The 18478-nt window shown below is 54.5% G+C and overlaps 2 protein-coding genes across 9 annotated transcripts in view; one reads left to right on the top strand and one right to left on the bottom strand.

Moving 5' to 3' along the window:
- Window positions 1-13217, top strand: part of MOK (MOK protein kinase) — a 47339-nt gene extending 34122 nt beyond the window's left edge. The window contains exons 4-12 of the mRNA XM_027120617.1: window positions 309-379; window positions 4229-4307; window positions 4437-4485; window positions 6554-6732; window positions 8432-8533; window positions 9532-9705; window positions 10279-10402; window positions 12077-12277; window positions 12359-13217. Coding sequence (XP_026976418.1) covers window positions 309-379; window positions 4229-4307; window positions 4437-4485; window positions 6554-6732; window positions 8432-8533; window positions 9532-9705; window positions 10279-10402; window positions 12077-12277; window positions 12359-12439 — 1060 coding nt within the window. The 3' untranslated portion in view covers window positions 12440-13217. The remainder of the gene's footprint in view (window positions 1-308; window positions 380-4228; window positions 4308-4436; window positions 4486-6553; window positions 6733-8431; window positions 8534-9531; window positions 9706-10278; window positions 10403-12076; window positions 12278-12358) is intronic.
- Window positions 13218-16044: 2827 nt separating this feature from the next.
- The window catches only part of WDR20 (WD repeat domain 20), a 64022-nt gene continuing 61588 nt past the window's right edge, over window positions 16045-18478 (bottom strand). For 2 of the 8 annotated variants that reach the window (XM_027120603.1, XM_027120604.1), the window contains one exon: window positions 16426-16719. In XM_027120603.1, the coding sequence (XP_026976404.1) occupies window positions 16666-16719 (54 nt within the window). In that variant the 3' untranslated portion in view covers window positions 16426-16665. Of the gene's footprint in view, window positions 16254-16420; window positions 16720-18478 lie in introns of those variants that run through there. The other 6 variants (XM_027120609.1, XM_027120610.1, XM_027120601.1 and 3 more) reach the window with 6 other exon arrangements.

Below are 18478 nucleotides of genomic sequence, written 5' to 3'. Positions count from 1 at the left end.
CATTTCTTCTTTCTGCTGGTAGTTAACTTTTCGATTTTCAAGACACTTCTCTTTAAAAATTGTGGGGAGGGGGGCTTTTAGAATTTTTGCCTGAAGTAGAGTTTTACTATTATTTAAATTATTTTTGCCTGAAACATTGATTAAAAATCAAAACTTCTGCTGTTTCAATCATTACACTTTAATCTTTGTCTGATATAGGAGTGCTTTGTGTTTATCAGAAGTGTTTACAAATGAATTAAATATTTGGTTATTTTTTCTGATGAAGACAAGAAAAAGAAAACATTTTAAAAACCTGCTTTTTTCTTCAGTGACAGAAAATCTGGTTCTCTTGCACTAATATGTGAACTTATGGACATGAATATTTATGAACTAATACGAGGTACGTAGAATAATTTCAAAGCTAATCTAAGGTCTTTTAGAGCTTGTAGTTCCCATATATTTGTTTTAGTTCTCAAAATCATTTGTGCAGTAGTTTCATCTAAATATACGGTACTGGGCTGTACACGTACAGTACTCATGGGAGGTGTTTTTCTGGCAGTCTTGTCTGCTCAGAACTCAGCTGCAAACGAGCAAAGCCACGAGGCGTTCAGGCCGGCTGGGTGACGTGGTGAGGAGGGCGCAGAGGGCGGCGGCGGCTCAGCCCTTCCTCAAGCCTGTCCCCTTCTAGCATCTTTCCCGGCTCTGCTGCTCGACATTCTACTCTATGCTTCAGAATGAGGCAGGGCTCCCTGCTCAGATAATCCCTCTGAGAGGGAACTTCCTTCTGTTCGCATTCTTATGAAGTCCCCTGTATTGCAGAGTGCTCATTCATTTCCTTTCTCTCTTTTTTTTTAAAAAATAAATTTATTTTATTTATTTATTTTTGGCTGCGTTGGGTCTCCATTGCTGCGCACGGGCTTTCTCTAGTTGAGGCGAGCGGGGGCTGTTCTTCGCTGCGGTGCGCGGGCTTCTCAGTGCTGTGGCTTCTCTTGTTGCGGAGCATGAGCTCTAGGCGTGCGGGCTTCAGTAGTTGCAACGCGCAGGCTCAGTAGTTGTGGCTCATGGGCTTAGTTGCTCCGCGGCATGTGGGATCTTCCCAGACCAGGGCTCGAACCCGTGTCCCCTGCCTTGGCAGGAGGATTCTTAACCGCTGCGCTACCAGGGAAGCCCATCCTGTTACTTTTAATGCAGGTGCTTCTGGGAAGGGCCGCTCCAGTTTGGCTGTGTTGACGCAGCTTGGATGTCCCACGTCAACACACTGGGTAGAGCATGCGCAGTGCCGTGTGCACTTCATGATGGTCGGTCCTGGTTAGGCCCTTTGAGCCTTAGTCCTTGTCTATCAAATGGGGATAATCATAGTGTCTGACTCTTAGGGTTGTTGTGAGGAGTAATAATATGTGTGAGGTGTTTGGCACAGTGCTGGCTTGTGTAGCCTTCGGTCAAGGTCAGCTGCTGTCATTACCATCATCATCGTTATGACTTTACAGTTTATAGTGTGCTTGCTCTGTGTTCCTGCATTTGCTCTTCCCATTTCTGTGAGCTCAACTCCATTATAGAGGTGAGGCAATTGAACTTCCAAGAACTTAGAGCACTTGCCTGAGACGAGCCAGCTTCAAAGAGCAGAACTGGGAGGACCCCTCCTGGAATTTTGTCTTGCTGAGAGAGGGGTGCTGGTGACGGCTCCAGCTCCATGCTGAGCCTGACACCCCACCTGCTACCCTGTAACTTCTCTCAGAACAGTGTGCCAGCAGGCAAGGCTCTCCTTTGGAAAACACCGATGGCAAACACGTGCTCACACGTGCCGCAGGGCATAGCCTCTGGGCCCAAGTGTAGACTGTGGGCATTTGGCTGTGCATGGTGGACCCAGAATGCACCCCCAAGCCTGACCAGGAAAGCCAGGCGCAGGCCTGGGTACAGGGTCTCTTGGGAGAAGGCAGTGTGCTGGATATTCTATTGCAGTGCTGGCTACACTGGAGGCCCTCTTCCTTCTGTTAGTACTGACAGCCAATGCCATAGTTGATCACTGTGTTCACTTCAGACTTTTTACATTGCTGGTATTGTATATGACATTTTTTAGTACCTTCTTAATGAGAATATTGGGTAAAAATTAACTTGGGAGAATTAATTTGGTCGGGAGAGCCAAAAGAGAGAAATACTGTTTGCAGTCAGCTGGCATTCAGTAAAGGGTCATACCAGGAGCTTCAGAGTGGTTTATTAATTGCACTATGTGTGTTTGTTTCAAGATGTTTGTGAGCAAGCATCTGGTGGGAACCTGGCGAGTTAGGATCTTGTTTTGGGAAAATAGTGTGAAAGTCCGCGGTCAGTCCCCTCCTTGTCAAGGGTGTGGACTCCGATGGTTCAGACCAGTGGCCCACATGGCTCATGAGGGCCCCTCTGTCCACCTGGAGCCCCCGTGTGCAGGCAGGCGCTCTCACGGAGGACAGGGGAGGGAGTCGTGGCCTTGCCCCACGGCTGTGAATGGGGGGAGCAGGGGAGGCCCAGGAGGAAAGGAAGGGCAGGCATCCCAAGAGTCCTCTGCCACTGGGGACTGAAGGCAGCCAAAAATGCAGATTCCTGGCCCACCTGCCTGGATTTGTGATTCACTGGGTCTAGGTTTGGGCCTTGGAATCTACTTTTTCAAAGCTCCCTAGGTGCTTATGAAGGTTGGATGGATTAGACCTTTCCTAAAAGAGTCCACCTTTTCTGAGTTCAAGTTCAGATGACTGTAACGGCAGTTGTACGCTATAAGATGTGGACGTGTGGACGTGGCTGGGAAGGGTGCTTCTAGGAACAGAGCAGCGTGAGTACAGGATGCAGCAGGAGAGCTTTGGGGGCGCGCAGAAATGTCCCTGAGTGAATGTGGCTGGAGCCTTCTATAAACAAGCAGGATGTGATGGGGTGCAGTTCCTAAGGGGAGGGACCAGGCCTGGCGGCCCATTCTGAGAACTTGCTGGAAAGGCAGCTTCTGGGGCCCCGCCGCAGACCTACTGAACCAGGAGTGCCGGGGCTGATGATGGGGCATTCTGTATCTTCACAAGCCCCGGGGACTCGGGGGCTCCTGGGTCCTGAGAGCCCTGTGCTGGGAGGGAGTCTGCCAAGGGGTGTCTGGAGAGCCGGGCTAGTCAGTGGGCAGCGAGACCCCCTGCCCGAAGAGGGCCGAGCCTCACGAAGGTTCGTCCAGCCTCGCATGTGACAGAGAGTAGAAATTTTACTTTCTTTTCACCTTTATGTAGATAATAATTTGATAAAATTCCTCAAGTGGGGGGAAGCTGACAAAGTCTTAGTTTTAATTCTTTCAATTTAAATTCTGGAAAACTGATGATAAATTACGTGAAACAGAATAAAAGGATTATAGTATGTCTTGGAAAAAATTCATTGCACTTAGACGCTTTGTAATTTAAATTACTTTCTATTATTAACATAAACAGTCTTGTTATGCGAGAAAAAGAATACATTAATTTTTCGACAGAAATTGCAAGCTTAGGATGAAAAATGTCTAGAGGGATATGTGCTCACGGAGGGAGGGGAAAGTGGTTTTCTGAGTTGTTAGGTGAGAGTGGGTATTTTGCAGATTTAAAACCTAATGGCTTAGAAACACATACCTCTGATATTAAAATCAAGTAAAATGTGACACCTTCGAGAGCAAGGGCAGCTCTGACGCTGGAGTGTGGTATTAAGAGCTTTGGAGCATCCTGAAAGCTGCAGGAGGGGAGAAGGTGTAGCTTACAGGCTGCTGCAGGGCGCTGTCAGCCGGCGCCCAGTGACTGCTTCCTTCTGTGAGAGAGGAACGTGCGGCTGTGCGAGTGAGAGCAGCCATTGGTCTTCTTGGGTTAAGAAAACGTAATCCATCCCCTTAAAGACGGAGATCTCCACGTAGCCAGGAAGCCGAGGAAAACCCTGGATTTGAGCTCATAATCAGCGTGAAGGAGGGTGCCCTGGAGGCCCACCCGAGGCTGTGTTAGGACCTCCATACCGAGCTGCCCTTGCGGTGATCCGCTCAGCACTGTTCTGACTGCACTCAGAAGGCCTGGCGCTCTGTGATTTTAAATGAAATCATGCCAGTATGTAGAATTCTAAATGGCATATTCTGTAGGTAGACTCCATACTTCCTAGAACTACTCCGGGTTATTTTCACTGAGGAAGTTAGATTTTCACACATTGCTAAATAAAAATGGATTCCATCTTTCGTTTCGAAAAAGGGGATACAGATCATTGGTAACCATATCTGGCTATTTCCTTGACTGCACAGGGAGAAGACACCCATTATCGGAAAAAAAAATTATGCACTATATGTACCAGCTGTGTAAATCCCTTGATCACATGCACAGGTAGGCACTTGGAGACCTGGCAGCTTTCAAGTTAATAAAATGTATTACCGTTCATTAAGAATATAGTATAAAAGAATTGGAATGAACGAGGCACAATTAATTCTATCCTCCCTTTTATATTGAATGCAGAAATGGAATATTTCACAGAGATGTAAAACCAGAAAATATATTAATAAAGGTAAGAACTTTTATATGAAAAATTGATATCAGAAGAAAGGTAGAATATAAAAACTTTTCCCTGGATATGTTTTCAATCCCAGTGGATACCATGTTTGTTATAACATGTTTGGTTCTTTCCTTCCAGTTTGGGAACAAATGGTTAATTTAGTAAATGCCATCAGCATAACTGTGCATCTGGAAGAAGGCGCCCTCCTTATACTATATACAAAATAAACCCCCCTCAAATCATCATGCTAAACACTCTAAAGATAAAAGTGGGAGAAGCAGGATTTGAGCTCTGATACGTCTCACTTGAAAGCCCTTCAACTATGCCTGTGTACAATTTGCTCCGTTTGGGCATATGCGTACACCCACGAATCCATCATCCCAGTCAACTTCACAAACAAATCCAAAACCCCTGAAAGCCCCCTCTTGCCCTTTGGTAATCCTTGCCCCCTGTCCCTTGTCCCCAGGCAAAGACGAGCTAGAACGTTCTATAAGTGGAATTACATAGCATATACCCTTCCTTGGTCTGTTTCACTCAGCATCGTTATGTTGAGGTTCAACCACATTGTAGTGTGTGCGCCGCGCCTTTTGAAATTGTCCCACAGTTCTTGGATGTTCGGTTTTGTTTTTGACGTTCCTCTATTGCTTGGCATTTCGGTTTGGGAAGTTTCTATTGGCATATCTTCAAGCTCACTGATTCTTTCCTTGGCTGTGTTGAGTCTATCAAAGTCTTTTAAAATGTTTGTTACAGTGTTTTTTGTTTGTTTGTTTTTAATTTTTTAAATTTTTTGCTGCGTTGGGTCTTTGTTGCTGCATGCCAGCTTTTTCCAGTTGTGGCGAGCGGGGGCTACTCTTCGTTGTGGTGCGCGGGCTTCTCATTGTGGTGTCTTCTTTTTTTTTTAAATAAATTAATTTACTTATTTTTGGCTGTGTTGGGTCTTTGTTGCTGTACACGGGCTTCCTCTAGCTGCGGCGAGTGGGGTCTACTCTTCGTTGCGGTGCGCGGGCTTCTCATTGCGGTGGCTTCTCTTGTTGCGGAGCACGGGCTCTAGGCACGTGGGCTCAGCAGTTGTGGCTCACGGGCTTAGTTGCTCCACGGCATGTGGGATCTTCCTGGATCAGGGCTTGAACCCATGTCCCCTGCATTGGCAGGTGGATTCTTAACCGCTGTGCCACCAGGCAAGTCCCTGTTACAGTGTTTTTTATTTCTAGTGTTTCCTTTTGATGTTTTCTTAGGGTTTCCATCTCTCTGCTTACGTTTCCCATCTGAACTTTCACGCTGTCTTCTTTTTCCATTAGAGCCCTTAACAAATTAACCATAGTTATTATAAATTTCCTGTCTGGGAATTCTAAAATTCTAAAACCTGCGCCGTATCTGAGTCTGGTTTTGATGCATGCTTTGTCTCTTCCGACTGTTTTTTCTTGCCTTTTAATATGCCTTGTAATTTTTGTTGAACGTATTGGGGAATGGGAACAGAGGTAAAAGGCTGTTAGGGTAGGCTTCTTGGTAATCCGGCTAAGAGAACTGCTGCTTAATGTTTGCTCTGGCTGTAGGTGCCCGAGGCTTCAAATTTATCGACGGCATGAATTTTATTACTTGAATGTGAGAGGTAGAGAAGATGGAAGAAACACCTTGAAACCTGTTTCCCTGGGCTGTCTGACTTCCTTCAAGGATCCCACGTGGTGTAGGCCAGGCCCCCAGCCTCCCCCGAATGGGAACCAAGCTTCCAGAAGCACTGGACGCGGTGGGGAGTTTGAGGCATAACAGGGCATGTGACCAGGGTGTAGAGTTCATCTGTAGACTTACGCTGCGACTTAAAAATTTCCACAACCTGTAGACGTTTTGAAATGTCTGTTAAACATAGCCAGAATATTCGTAAATGTGTTCCACTGAAGAGAAATACCGCTTCCTCACCTGCTACAGGCTACTTCAGGTGCTTATGAAGCCAGTACTTTATGTTCTACAAGCTAGTTTATGTGCTAGGAATTTTCCCGTTGGTGCATAAATATTTGAAATGGTTTGTATTACAGTCGCTGCTTGATGAGATGTTATTTGTCCCTGCTTCTCTCCCCCCTTGCAGCAGGATGTCCTGAAATTAGGGGACTTTGGGTCCTGCCGGAGTATCTATTCTAAGCAGCCGTACACGGAATACATCTCCACCCGCTGGTACCGGGCCCCAGAGTGTCTCCTCACTGATGGCTTCTATACCTACAAGATGGACCTGTGGAGCGCGGGCTGCGTGCTCTATGAGATGGCCAGGTGGTGCCCGAGTTGCAGCTGCTGCTGGGCTGGGGGGCTGCGTCAGGGTCCTGAGGCCGGTCCACGCGGGGCTCGGCCGTCCAGTGGCTTCGTGCCAGTCCCTCCCTCTGCGGTGCCGAGTTTACAGTCCTGGTGTCATGGTGGTTTTTTAACTCGACAGGAGAGGTGTCAAGCGCTTGTCCTTGCTTTCTGGGTGTGGAGGAAAGAACACTGTCAGTTACTTCTTTCCCACTGGCCCGCCCCGGCCCTGGGTCGGTGGGCCTCTCCAATTGGCCCCATCAGCGACAGGATTGATGAAGACAAATGAAGGAACAGAGTCGAGGCGTGCTTACTGCCACCTCGTGGGGCCTGCCATGGGGGCGGGGTGCGAGCGGTGCCCCCCGGTCTACCCTCAGAGTGCAGTCGCTCGGGTGGGGTGCTCTGGCCCCGGGAGTGAGGGCGAGCTGGATGGAGTCCAGGAAGCCCCAGCCCTAACCGTCCTCCCCTCCCCCAGCCTTTGTGCTTTACCGCTGGGCGCAGCAGGGCCAGGGCAGAGGCCCGGGAAGGGAGGAGGGCCTGTTCCATCCACCGGCGGCGGGGGCACTGGGTGGAAGAAGCCCCGGGAGGAGGTGGGGCGGCACCTGCTCGTAGTGGGTCATGCAGGACGGGTGGGTGGGTTTAACCTTGGGGTGATGCACGTCAGGATGGTACAGCCCAGCGCAGGCAGGACCCGGGTCGTCCAGTCCCGCCTGCTCAACTGACCCCTTGATAAATACAGACGTTTGGGCCCTTCGGGACACGCCTTCCGATTCTAGATCATTTGTATTGATAAGTGACTGTTATTTTTGGAAAGGAGAGTGGTGATTTCACTGATACTAAAGTACCAACAAATGATCTTTTCTCCCGTGCTAAAATCCCTGAGTCAGTTTGGAGGGATGTCAGAGGCGCTGGTGCTGGCGGCATCCACTCGGGGCATTGGGCAGCCTACGCTGAGCCTCGCTGACTGCACTCTGTGCCCGGCCTGCCGCACCTCAGAGGCGTCCAGCTCCTCTGCGTTTCCTATTCTCCCCTGCGGCCTGAGCTCCTGCCGTTTTCCCTGAATAGAAGTCATCTTACCGTCAGAGCTACGTTTTTTTTGTTTGTTTTTTTTTTGCGGTACACGGGCCTCTCACCACTGTGGCCTCTCCCGTTGCGGAGCACAAGCTCTGGACACGCAGGCTCAGCGGCTGTGGCTCACGGGCCCAGCCGCTCCGCGGCATGTGGGATCTTCCCGGACCGGGGCACGAACCCGTGTCCCCTGCATCGGCAGGCGGACTCTCAACCACTGCGCCACCAGGGAAGCCCAGAGCTACGTTTTTAAACTCTTCTTTGTGGCCTGTAATGTGTATGGGTCTAAAATCTTTTATCCACAATTCCCAAATCCGTGACTGCTCCAAAACCAAAACGCTCCTTGGACCTCATTTGTCTACACAGCCCGACCTGACCCAGCCTGAATTTTTGTCAATTAAACTCCCCGGGCCGTAAGGAGGCTCTGGGGGCTTTCATCTCTCAGCCGGCAGAGGCACCTGCCGTGCAGATACGGGAGTGTGGCCCTGTCCCTTAGAAAGACACCGACCCGTAGGGACAGTAGGAGGAGGAAGGCCCAAGCATGGGCGGGGGGGCTGGAGGTCCCTCTGCTGGGAGGCCGCCGCCCTGACCACAGCCCTGGCCGCCCGCCCAGCCTGCAGCCCCTCTTCCCCGGAGCCAACGAGTTGGACCAGATCTCGAGGATCCACGACGTCATTGGCACACCTACTGGGAAGACCATCACCAAGTTCAAACGGTAAGTGCAGCCCACAGGCCGCCCCACCACCGCGGACCCGCCCTGCCTCTGTCGCCCCCCGGGGGCCTCTTCACAGCCCCACGAGCCGGCACGCGGGTTTTGTCCCGGGAATGTTCACTCAGGCCACAGAGGTCTTTGGGTGGGAAAGGCTCCCCAGCACAGGCTGCACGCACAGACCCTGCAGAGCCGGCAGCTTGGCCACCCTGACCCCTCAAGGGGGACTCGGGGGCGTGGGCAGCACCCAGCAGCTCCCAGAACCCTAGGGAGGTAAGGAGATGACAGCCATGCTGGATTCTTTTCTTTTTCTTTTTCTTTTTTTTTCCAGTACGCGGGCCTCTCACTGTTGTGGCCTCTTCCGTTGCGGAGCACAGGCTCCGGACGCGCAGGCTCAGTGGCCATGGCTCACGGGCCCAGCCGCTCCGCGGCATGTGGGATCTTCCCAGACTGGGGCACGAACCTGTGTCCCCTGCATTGGCAGGCGGACTCTCAACCACTGAGCCACCAGGGAAGCCCTTCTTTTTCTTTTTTAAAACTTTATTTCATTCTTTTCTGGTGGGAATGTGGTATTAGTCTTCTCAAGAAAAAGTTTTCTTACACTTACAGCGTAACAGATTTCACGACCTCCCACCCTTTTTAAAAAAACAGACTTAATTTTTTTAGAGCGGTTTTAGGTTCACAGAAGAACTGAGCGGAAGGTACAAAGATTTCCCATCTACCGCCCGGCCCCACGCAGTGCACAGCCTCCCGGCCACCAGCACCGGCCCCGGGGTGGCATGTCTGCTATCATCAAACCTGTGCTGACACGTCATTCTCACCCAAAGTCCACGGTTTCCACGAGGATCTTGTATTCTATGGGCTTTATGCCCCCCTGCCCCCTGCCCTTTTTAGATTGTAAGCTGTTACCTTCAGTGCAGGTCCCTGTAGGGTCGTGATGCTGGACTGGCCACGTGCTCTAAATGACGGCGTGATCGTTTATTATCATTGGGCTTTCAATACAGGTCGAGAGCTATGAGTTTTGATTTTACTTTTAAAAAGGGATCAGGAATACCTCTACTGACAGCCAGTTTGTCCCCGCAATGCCTCTCCCTCCTGCACGCAATGGTGGCCTATGATCCCGATGAGAGAATCACTGCCCACCAGGCCCTGCAGCACCCCTACTTCCAGGAACAGAGGTAGGCGCCTGCTGGGTTCCCGTGGGCCACGCGGATGGGTGGCTGCTTCCCGGGAACAGTGCCGGTCCCTCTGGGAACCCGCACCTTGCTCCTTTCTGGTATCTTCCCCCGAAAGGAGGCGATTAGTGGCATCACGGCAGGGTGGAGGGAGGGCCTGTGGCCGCTTTGCGGTTGATGCCAAGGCTGTGGTGTTGAGCCCTGGAGGGTCACGTGGCACACAGCGGGGGGAGCGGGCTGAGCTCGCTCGCTGTGAGGTTCCAGGGCGCGTGTGTTGGGCGACACCTGCCATTGGAAGTACCTGCCCTGAGGGCTTCGGACTCCACCCCTCTGTCCCCTCGTGCGTGTGTGACGTGGGGGTGACGTCTGACCCGAACCTCGAGTCACTGGGCAGGGCTGGGCCCACGGCTCCGGAGCCCAGAGGCTGTCAGGCTGAGACAGGAAAGGAAAAGAAAAGCTCCTCGGGTGAGAGGAGGGGCGACAGGCACAAGCCCACACTGGGGACAGAGGAGGCCGACAAGCCCTGTGGCGGCCAGGTTCTCAGCAGAGGCGCCCCTTGCCCCTTCCGTCCTGTAGGGCAGCTGAGAAGCAGGCTCCAGCCAGGCCCAGGAGGAAGGCCTCCGCTCTCTGCCCCAAGCGGCCGGTGACACCGGAACTACTCAGTAACAACTGGCAGCCGGCACAGGAGGGCAGCAAGCAGGTACTGAGCGATCAGGCCGTCTGAGCTGGGACTGGACACCCTCAGGGGCCCGTGTCTCTCTGACGCAGATGCCACCTGGGGAGGTGCCACATCTGCCTGGAAAGTGCGCCCGTCAGCGACCTGCCGCCACGCCAGGTGGTACCTCTGCGCCCCCGGCCTTTCTGCGCCCCCAGCTAAGGTCCACAGTGTCGCGGGCTGGGATCCTCCCAGCCGCAGGGCCAGGCCGGTGCCCAAGCACGTTGTGCCCGCAGAGGACCCTAGCCGGGGCACAGGAAGCCAACACTGGCCCAGGTGACCGTCCCTACTCGGCCGCTGAGCCCCTGCGAGAGCAGCAGCCCCAGAGGAGCACGGCGCCTGGCACAGAGGTGGCCTTGCGCGCTTCTTGGTGTAGAAAGCAGAGCTGCATCCCGCGATAGCTTCCCCTTTCTCTCGTGTGCCGTGGGGCCCCCTTTGCTCGGCTCCCCCAGCTTTACAGTTGTGGGCTGGCACCGAGCTCTGTGGTAACCGTGGCCTTCCATCGTTTCTCACTCAGCCCAGCATCTGTTGAGTGTCACTCTGCGCTGGGAGCCGAGGACGCAGGTATACCTGCAGCCAGGCTGCTTTCCAGAAATCCGGACCCCCGTGTCCAGACACCTGCTTGACGGCTCCAGCTGAATGTCCAAAAGACAGACTTGTTCAAACCCGATCTCCTGTCTCTTCCCCCAGACCTGCCTCTGTCCCCGTGCCTTCCCTCCAAGGGTGGGTGAAGGCGGCTCCCCTTCAGCTGCTCAGGCCGCCAACCGGGGACGAAGCGCCCCCCCGCTGAGCCTCCCTCACTTTGCCCCTAACTGCCCTCCCTGCCGGGCCTCCTCTCCCTCTTGGTCAGCAGTTGGCACCCGCCGCGGGCGCCCCCGCGGCAGAGCCGAGGCGCACGCTGTCTGCCAGGGCCCCGGAGTGAGGGTTCAGGCTGTGCCGGCCATAAGGTCTGGCGCGACTGCCCACTCTTCTGGCCGGTGGCGCCGCGGACCATACGTAAACGAATGGTGGGGGGGCTTCCCTGGTGGCGCAGTGGTTGAGAGTCCGCCTGCCGATGCAGGGGACACAGGCTCGTGCCCTGGTCTGGGAAGATCCCACATGCCGCAGAGCGGCTGGGCCCGTGAGCCGTGGCCGCTGAGCCTGCGCGTCCGGAGCCTGTGCTCCGCAACGGGAGAGGCCACAGCAGTGAGAGGCCCGCGGACCGCAAAAAAAAAAAAACGAATGGTGGGGGATGGGTTTCAATAAAACTGTGGACCCTGAAACTGGAGTCTCAGAATCACGTGCCGTGAAATTTTCTCCAACTATTAGAAGATGTGAAATCCATTCTTAGCGCACTGGCCACACAGAAGCTGGCTGCAGGCCGCTTTGGCCGACCTCAGGGAATCCGAGCGGGAAGCGTCACCGTGGCCTCGGCCCTTGGAGCTGCACGTGCGTCAGCGCGGCCTCCCCCGCTGTCCGCCCTGGCCCCGGCCCAGGGAGCGGCCACCGCACATCTAGGGGGCTGGGACGCGCTACGTGTTGTCCAGTCACCACACCGTCACACCTCACGGTCAAGAAATTGTATGAGGCAAAAGTAGTCCAAAAGAGCCCCCTTTGCTTCTCCTAATCCCCACGAAGTGGAAGCATTGTATGTTCATCTGACCTTTGCTTTATTTCTAGAAACAGCCCCTAAAGCAAGAGAAGGACCATCCCAGGAGACACGGACCAGCCTACGTGATGGCACTGCCCAAGCTCAAGCTATCGGGAGTGACCAAGCAGCCCTTGTACTACAGCCCAGCGCTGCAGTCAGTGGTTGCCCCCGGAGCGACCCGGAAGGTCCCGGTGCTGAGACCCCCGAAGTGTGTTGGCCCGAACCAGAAGGTGGGCGTCCCACCGGTTCCCCTGGCGCCGCGCTCGCGCCCATCCCGGCCTCTGCTGAGTGTCTGTCACTTTCTTTAACAGACAGACACACAGAAGGACATCCAGCCTAACCTGAAACAGTACCGCCGGCCCACAGTAGAGCGGAGAGGTGGAGGCTACTGAGTGGCGCTGCGGCTCCCCTGCTCGGGGCGACTCCCACCCGGCCGGGCCCCAGCGAGTGTCCCGGGAGAGCTGCCCCCAGACCAGCACCAGCACCTCGGCTTGGAGCCTGCCGGCCCGAGGCTGCTTGCGTCCTAAAGGCAGCCGTACTGTAGGTTCCAGTCTCAGACCTTTGTAAAACCACCTCATTCTAGGGTTTCGGTTCCTTTCCGTAACGTAAGAATTTGGGGCAGGGAATATTTTGTAATTTTTTATATGAATCAAAACAGAAATTATACTTCGTTATGGATTATTTAGGCCCGGTTTCACCGAGGCTCTGCACACGGTGCCTTCCTTAGTGCATCCACCAGCAGTGTCCTAGCACGTTTGGCTTCCAGATTATACCTTGGAGACCCTGATTTTTATTAAACAATAAGCTGTCATTACAGTGTTGCATCTTAATATATCTTGAGTTAAACATGTGTCCTGATTAGCCATTCCTTTATTGTGACTTGCGTGGGCGTATCAGGGGCATTGACTTTGTTGGGACACTTCGGTACAGCTTCACTGTTCACTTGACCGTCCACTGAGGAACGACACGGGCTGGCGCTCGGCCCTCGGAGCCCCCGGGTGCGGGCCGCGGGCAGGTCGCCGGTCCAGCTCCCAAGGCCCAGCTTCCTCCGTGAGTAGAGGCCGCTGCTTCCCGATGGCCTGCGGGCGCGCCCAGCTTCGTTTCTGGGGTGCCAGCAATAAGCGGGCACAAGAAGAAACCTGTTTCCCGTGGGGGAGGGAGGGGAGGTGGCAGAGCATTGGTGGCGCCGGAAGGGGCAGGGCAAGGGGCCAGGAGGGACAGGGCGAGGGGCTGGGGGAGGTGGACGGGGGGGGGGGGGGGGGCAGGCCGGGGCCCGCATTTCCCGGTGCCCGGGGGGGGGGGGGGCAGGGGGGGGGGGGGGGGGGGGCCCCGGGGGGGGCGGAGCCGGTTCACGTGGGGAGACCTGGGGGGCTTCGGGGACGTCCCGGGTGGAAGTGGCGTCGGGGCGGGGCGGGCAGAGGGCTGGGAGCGCCGCGTCCCAGGGGCGCTGCGGGCTCGGCGAACTCAGGAGAGGCCACGGACAGGCCCGCGCTCTGAGCGCGGCTCCAAGTGAGGGCAGGTGCAAGGACAATTTAGGGAAATCGTCCCCCCCTTTAAGTATATAAACGCGAAGGGCCTCTCTAAAGTTCTTCGGAGCTGTACCTTTTTGTGAAGGAACCCTCCTCCCTGCAGGCGTGGTGCCCTGGGCCCCGTGGGCCTCCGCCTCGGTTTCAGGGGGTGGGTCCGGTTTCCCCAGGGGCCCCTGCGTCCACTAGGTCTCTGTGCCCTGTGGGCCTGGCGACAGGCGGGCGCTGGCCAGGCTCTGGGGGCACAGGAGGCCGCCGGGCCCTGCTGCCAGAGCGCTGGTGGGTCTCCGTGCACCCCAAACCTGACCGGTTGCGAGGCCGGGCGGCTGGGCCATCTCAGCCTCCCCGGGGCCACTGGAGGGCCCGTCTCCACAGACCCGAGCAAGGGAGCTCCCTCATCACCACCCCGACCGACGCCCTCATCCACGTTTGAGACGCGGTTGGGGCCGAGGTTGGGGGCAGAGGCCGCAGGCGGACACCCCAGTCCAAGGAGCCCGGCCCTGCCGGCTGTTGATGTAAACCTGCTCCCGAGAAGACAGAGCAGGGGCGACGCTGCCGAGGGATGAGGGCGCTCCAGGCGAGCAGTAAGAGCCGACGAAGCGTACCGGGTGCGCCAAGCCGACCCTCCGTGGCTTCCGAGAGGAGGGGTGGGGGCCGGCCTGGGGACCCTCTGCCCTGGGCCTGCGGCCGCGGGGCGCGTGCTGGCGGGGCGGGCGGGGGCGGGTAGGAGGCCGGCCGATTTTGGAAGCCATCTTGGAGCACTTGGCCAGGGACCAGTCGAAAAAAGAAAAAGATGCGTTCACAGCACGGATGCATCTCGCAAACTGCACCGCAGAGTCGCACGGAGGGCGGTGGGCGTAGCTAATAGGGCCGGAGCGACGTCAGCCTCGGGGCGCCGAGAGCTGGGCCGCGCCCTGGGTCCTCGGACTTTTCACACTGCTGTTGTCCTGGGGCCGCCAGGTACCCACCCGTCACTTCCTACAAACAAGCAGGAAGTTCACAGGCAAAGGAGTCGACCCAGAAGAACCGCAAGGCTCAGGATTCTGGACTCGAGTTCCAAGGCGGCCTTTTCTGATCTCCAGAAATACGCGTGGCTTCCTCGTAGGCCTTCAGTGTGATGGACAGCACTTAGTGACCAGTGCTTTGACTAGGATGACAAATACCAAACTATCTAAAACGTGCTGATGTTTTCATAGGAAGGGCATTCTGAATGTGTCCAACATATAAATCCTGCTTCTTTCACTTACAGCGAGAGGGTGTCCTGGTGTGTGGTGGTTTCCACCTTTCTCGAAGGCTCCCCGGCCCTGTGACGGAGTCTCCCCGTGGCGCAGCCCTCCTGGGCCGGCGGCTGGTGAAGAACTGGCTCCCTGACCCTCCTCTCCTCTGAGAAGGAAGCCAAGACCCAGGCTGATGAGAATTTTTCTGCAACAGTAACATTATCCTGTTGCTACGTTCACAGAAATGATGGCAATGGAGCGTGGACACATCTCTTCTAGCCTAAAATCACTTAGACGCGCCCCCAGTTCATTGGGATCACTTAGAGAAATGTGTTTTAGGCACTTCGTGGTTTAGAGTCTGACCACATAAAAAGGCCTTCAAAGGGTTCAACTGTGTATGATTTTTTTCAACTGAGAAAAGTTCCTGTACTTGGCAGCTACACTGTCATGATTCTAGTCCCCTGTAGTGCCTACAAGTAGGCGTGGGCATGACCAAGATGCTCACCAGCTGGCTTCAGCCAGATAAAAATCCCATGTAATTGTCATCAGCCTTTTTTTCTCTGCATCCTTAACAAAGCACTTTCACACTCACCGTACAGAGTCGTGTGTGATCTTCCAACAACAGAAGGTGGACTCGTGGACTTGAAGCTGTAAGGAGAAAACTGTTCCCTGAGACCGCAGTCCGCATGCATGGGCAGCTGCCCACAAAGGCCGAAGATGGGGAGACAGCAAGAAGGGGCCAGAGAACCGCAGGGCTCTCCGGACGAGCCACGGTCTTGAAGAGCCCGCCTCACATCAGGGCTGCAAGGGACATGGTGTAAACATTTAATTCAACAAAAACAATGCAGTAAAAGTTGAGCCAATTTAACAGAAGATAAACAAATGGTATATTCAAGCAAGTTTTAATTTTTTTGTGAATTAGAAGTATCACTCTTAGAAGATGAAAAGTACTACTGAAGCAACCATTTCCCCAACTGCAGAATGACATTATTTATACATATAATACAGAGCCGACTGCATTGGAACAAGAGTGTTACATGTTAACAGATTAAAAAGGGCACCTTCACGCCACACCTTGGAGGCCCACTACACCCATACTCAAAGTTATTATTATTTTTTTTGCGGTACGCGGGCCTCTGACTGCTGTGGCCTCTCCCGCTGCGGAGCACAGGCTCCGGACGCGCAGGCTCAGCGGCCGTGGCTCACGGGCCCAGCCGCTCCGCGGCATGTGGGATCTTCCCGGACCGGGGCACGAACCCGTGTCCCCCGCATCGGCAGGCGGACTCTCAACCACTGCGCCACCAGGGAAGCCCTCAAAGTTATTTTTTAACAGCATTAAACTATTTCAAGTGCAAACAATTTTTAAAAACCTTTGCGCGCAGCATCCGTCTTCCTGAATTACATATTTAAGCCAGAAAGTAACAACTTTCTTGATGAGTGCATTCCAGGTTGTCTTCTGACACCTAAGGTGTTAAAAAGAAAATCAGCAAAAATAGAGTGAAGTACTATTTTTAACAGTTGGATTTAAGGGGATTTCTTGTCCAAGAAACATTTTATTTCACACTATGTATATATGTATATATTACATAAATATATATAACATTTTTATTACATTGAGTTTTAGAGTAAAAAGCAAGAAAATCTCATTTCTTATTTTTTACTGCAGCCCCAAGAGAACGATTTAAAAATGGAAACAGCTTCTTTGGGTGAGCGGCGCCGAGCCCCGCTTTCCTCTTCCGCGCTGCTCTCCACGCGGGCGATGCCTGCCTGCGGCCGGGGCCTGACGCCCACGCGGCTCACGTGCGGCCCTGGGCTCCGTCGTCGCTCCCTCAAGACCCGGTCCGGGGTGAGAACCTCCGAGCGGGAGCGGGCTCGCTACACTATAGTCCCACCTGGAGAACTGGCCTGGTTTGGGGCTGACGTTAAACCCTGCAAACAAAGCAGTTTACATTAATCCAGCAGAACACGGGGCCGCGAAGAAAGTCACAGTCGCTCATCCTTTCCAGCAGTTTCACAGGAGCACAATTAGCTTTCTGTTGGTTTGGAAGCCAGGGTTTTAACAGCCCCTCCGTGTCCATCTACTTAATTCCTAACTCATCGGAATCCTGAGCCTGCCCCGCCCCCACACCTCGGGTGGCACGCTTTGGGCGGGGCTGGCCTGGGGGACAGAGTGGTCTCTCAGGGCCAGGGTTCCTTGCAGCATCACTGCCCAAAGGCCAGGGGCACCTCCCAGGGGGGCTGTTCACTGCCCTCCCCAAGGGCTGCAGCTCCGGGCCACAGAGGGGTCCCCCCGGCTCCGAGGCCAGCTCACCCAGTGAGGCCAGACAGCTGCACGCCCAGTCCCCCAAGGGCCGGGGTGGCCGCCAAGGACAGAGTCTAGTGACATTTTTGAAGAGGCGTTTTCTTTGCTCTCTCTGATGGGTGGTGTGATGGTGGTGCCCCTCTGGCATTAGCGCCAGCCCACCGGGCCCAGCAGGTAGAGAAAGCAGGATCCAGTCACGTGGGTGGGGCGGCTCAGGACAAAGGCTGCCGCTCGGCTGCAGTGGATCTGGGGACTCTCTGCACCAGCAAGGGGTGGTGTCTGTCCCTCTGGGCTGGCTCCTACGGAGAGGCAGGAGGCTGTCACGGATCTCTTGCAATACAGGCGTGAGCTTAGGTAACCCTGAAAGGGTTTTTACCTCTTGTACAGCAAAGAGCACTTACATCTCCCTGCATTTGCTGGGATGCACGTAGTTCCAGCACAGTCTGGCATTCATTTATTAAGAATAATTTTAAGGTTACAGTATTGCAACACTGAAGCTACAAATTTTCAGTTCTGTGAACACAAGCATCCTTAAGCTGTCCCCCAAAATGCTGCACACAGGACACGCCTTTAAGCAAACATGGCTGCGTTTTCACACCTGGCCTCGGGCTGGCACAGATGAAGGGTGACGATCTGAAACTGACCCTCAGCTCCGCCCACGCCTTGTTGGAGGGAAGCCGGGAAGCACGCGGTCCCGCTCCAAGTCACTTTATCTCGTTTCTCACCTTAAACCCGAAATCCGTTCATCTAGGCAAGATCAGGAAGCAGGGGCGAACGGAACTTAGCAACTCGCCCCCGCTCAGAATCTACAGGAGTACTTTTCCTTGACCTTGGAGTTACTGCCGGAAAGGCACACAGCCCTGTCTGATCTCCACGGCGACGGGCAGCTTCTCACTCAAACCCCTCAAGACAGCGTGGATGGAGCCTGACAGAAGAGGTAAAGCTCTGGCCGGCCCAACGGGAGGGAGGAGCTCTTTTGGACACTGTGCCCATCCCGGCCCAGTCCACAGAGCGGAGGACGGCTGGTTTACCGCCTCGGTGATGAAGGGAACCTTTGGCCAAGTGATGAGAAACGCTCCCCCCGAGTCTGAACTGAGCTGCAGTGAGGCCGCCAGGCCCAAATCCCTGTCCATCGCGGACAGTCTGGAGGGAAGAAGCCTGGAACATCACAGATGACCTCATCCGGTCTAAGGTGTCTGAAGGAAGGGGACTCTGACCTTCGCGGGTCAGCCACAGGCAAGGAGAGGGCGGCCCGGGACTAAGCTCCCCGGGGTGAGCAGGGCAAGGCCTCAGGATCTGCTCGGTGCCCGGCACGCAGGCCAGGAGCCTGTCGGGGGGCGAGGCCTGACCCCTGTCCTCTTCCCAGAGATGGAATTGTTCTGCAGG

The sequence above is a fragment of the Aethalodelphis obliquidens genome, unplaced genomic scaffold (genome assembly GCF_003676395.1).
Source record: "Aethalodelphis obliquidens isolate GAN/ISIS:26980383/991018 unplaced genomic scaffold, ASM367639v1 scaffold21, whole genome shotgun sequence".
In the NCBI taxonomy this organism is placed as follows: Eukaryota; Metazoa; Chordata; class Mammalia; order Artiodactyla; family Delphinidae; genus Aethalodelphis; species Aethalodelphis obliquidens.
This window is presented reverse-complemented; position numbering and strand designations above follow the sequence as displayed.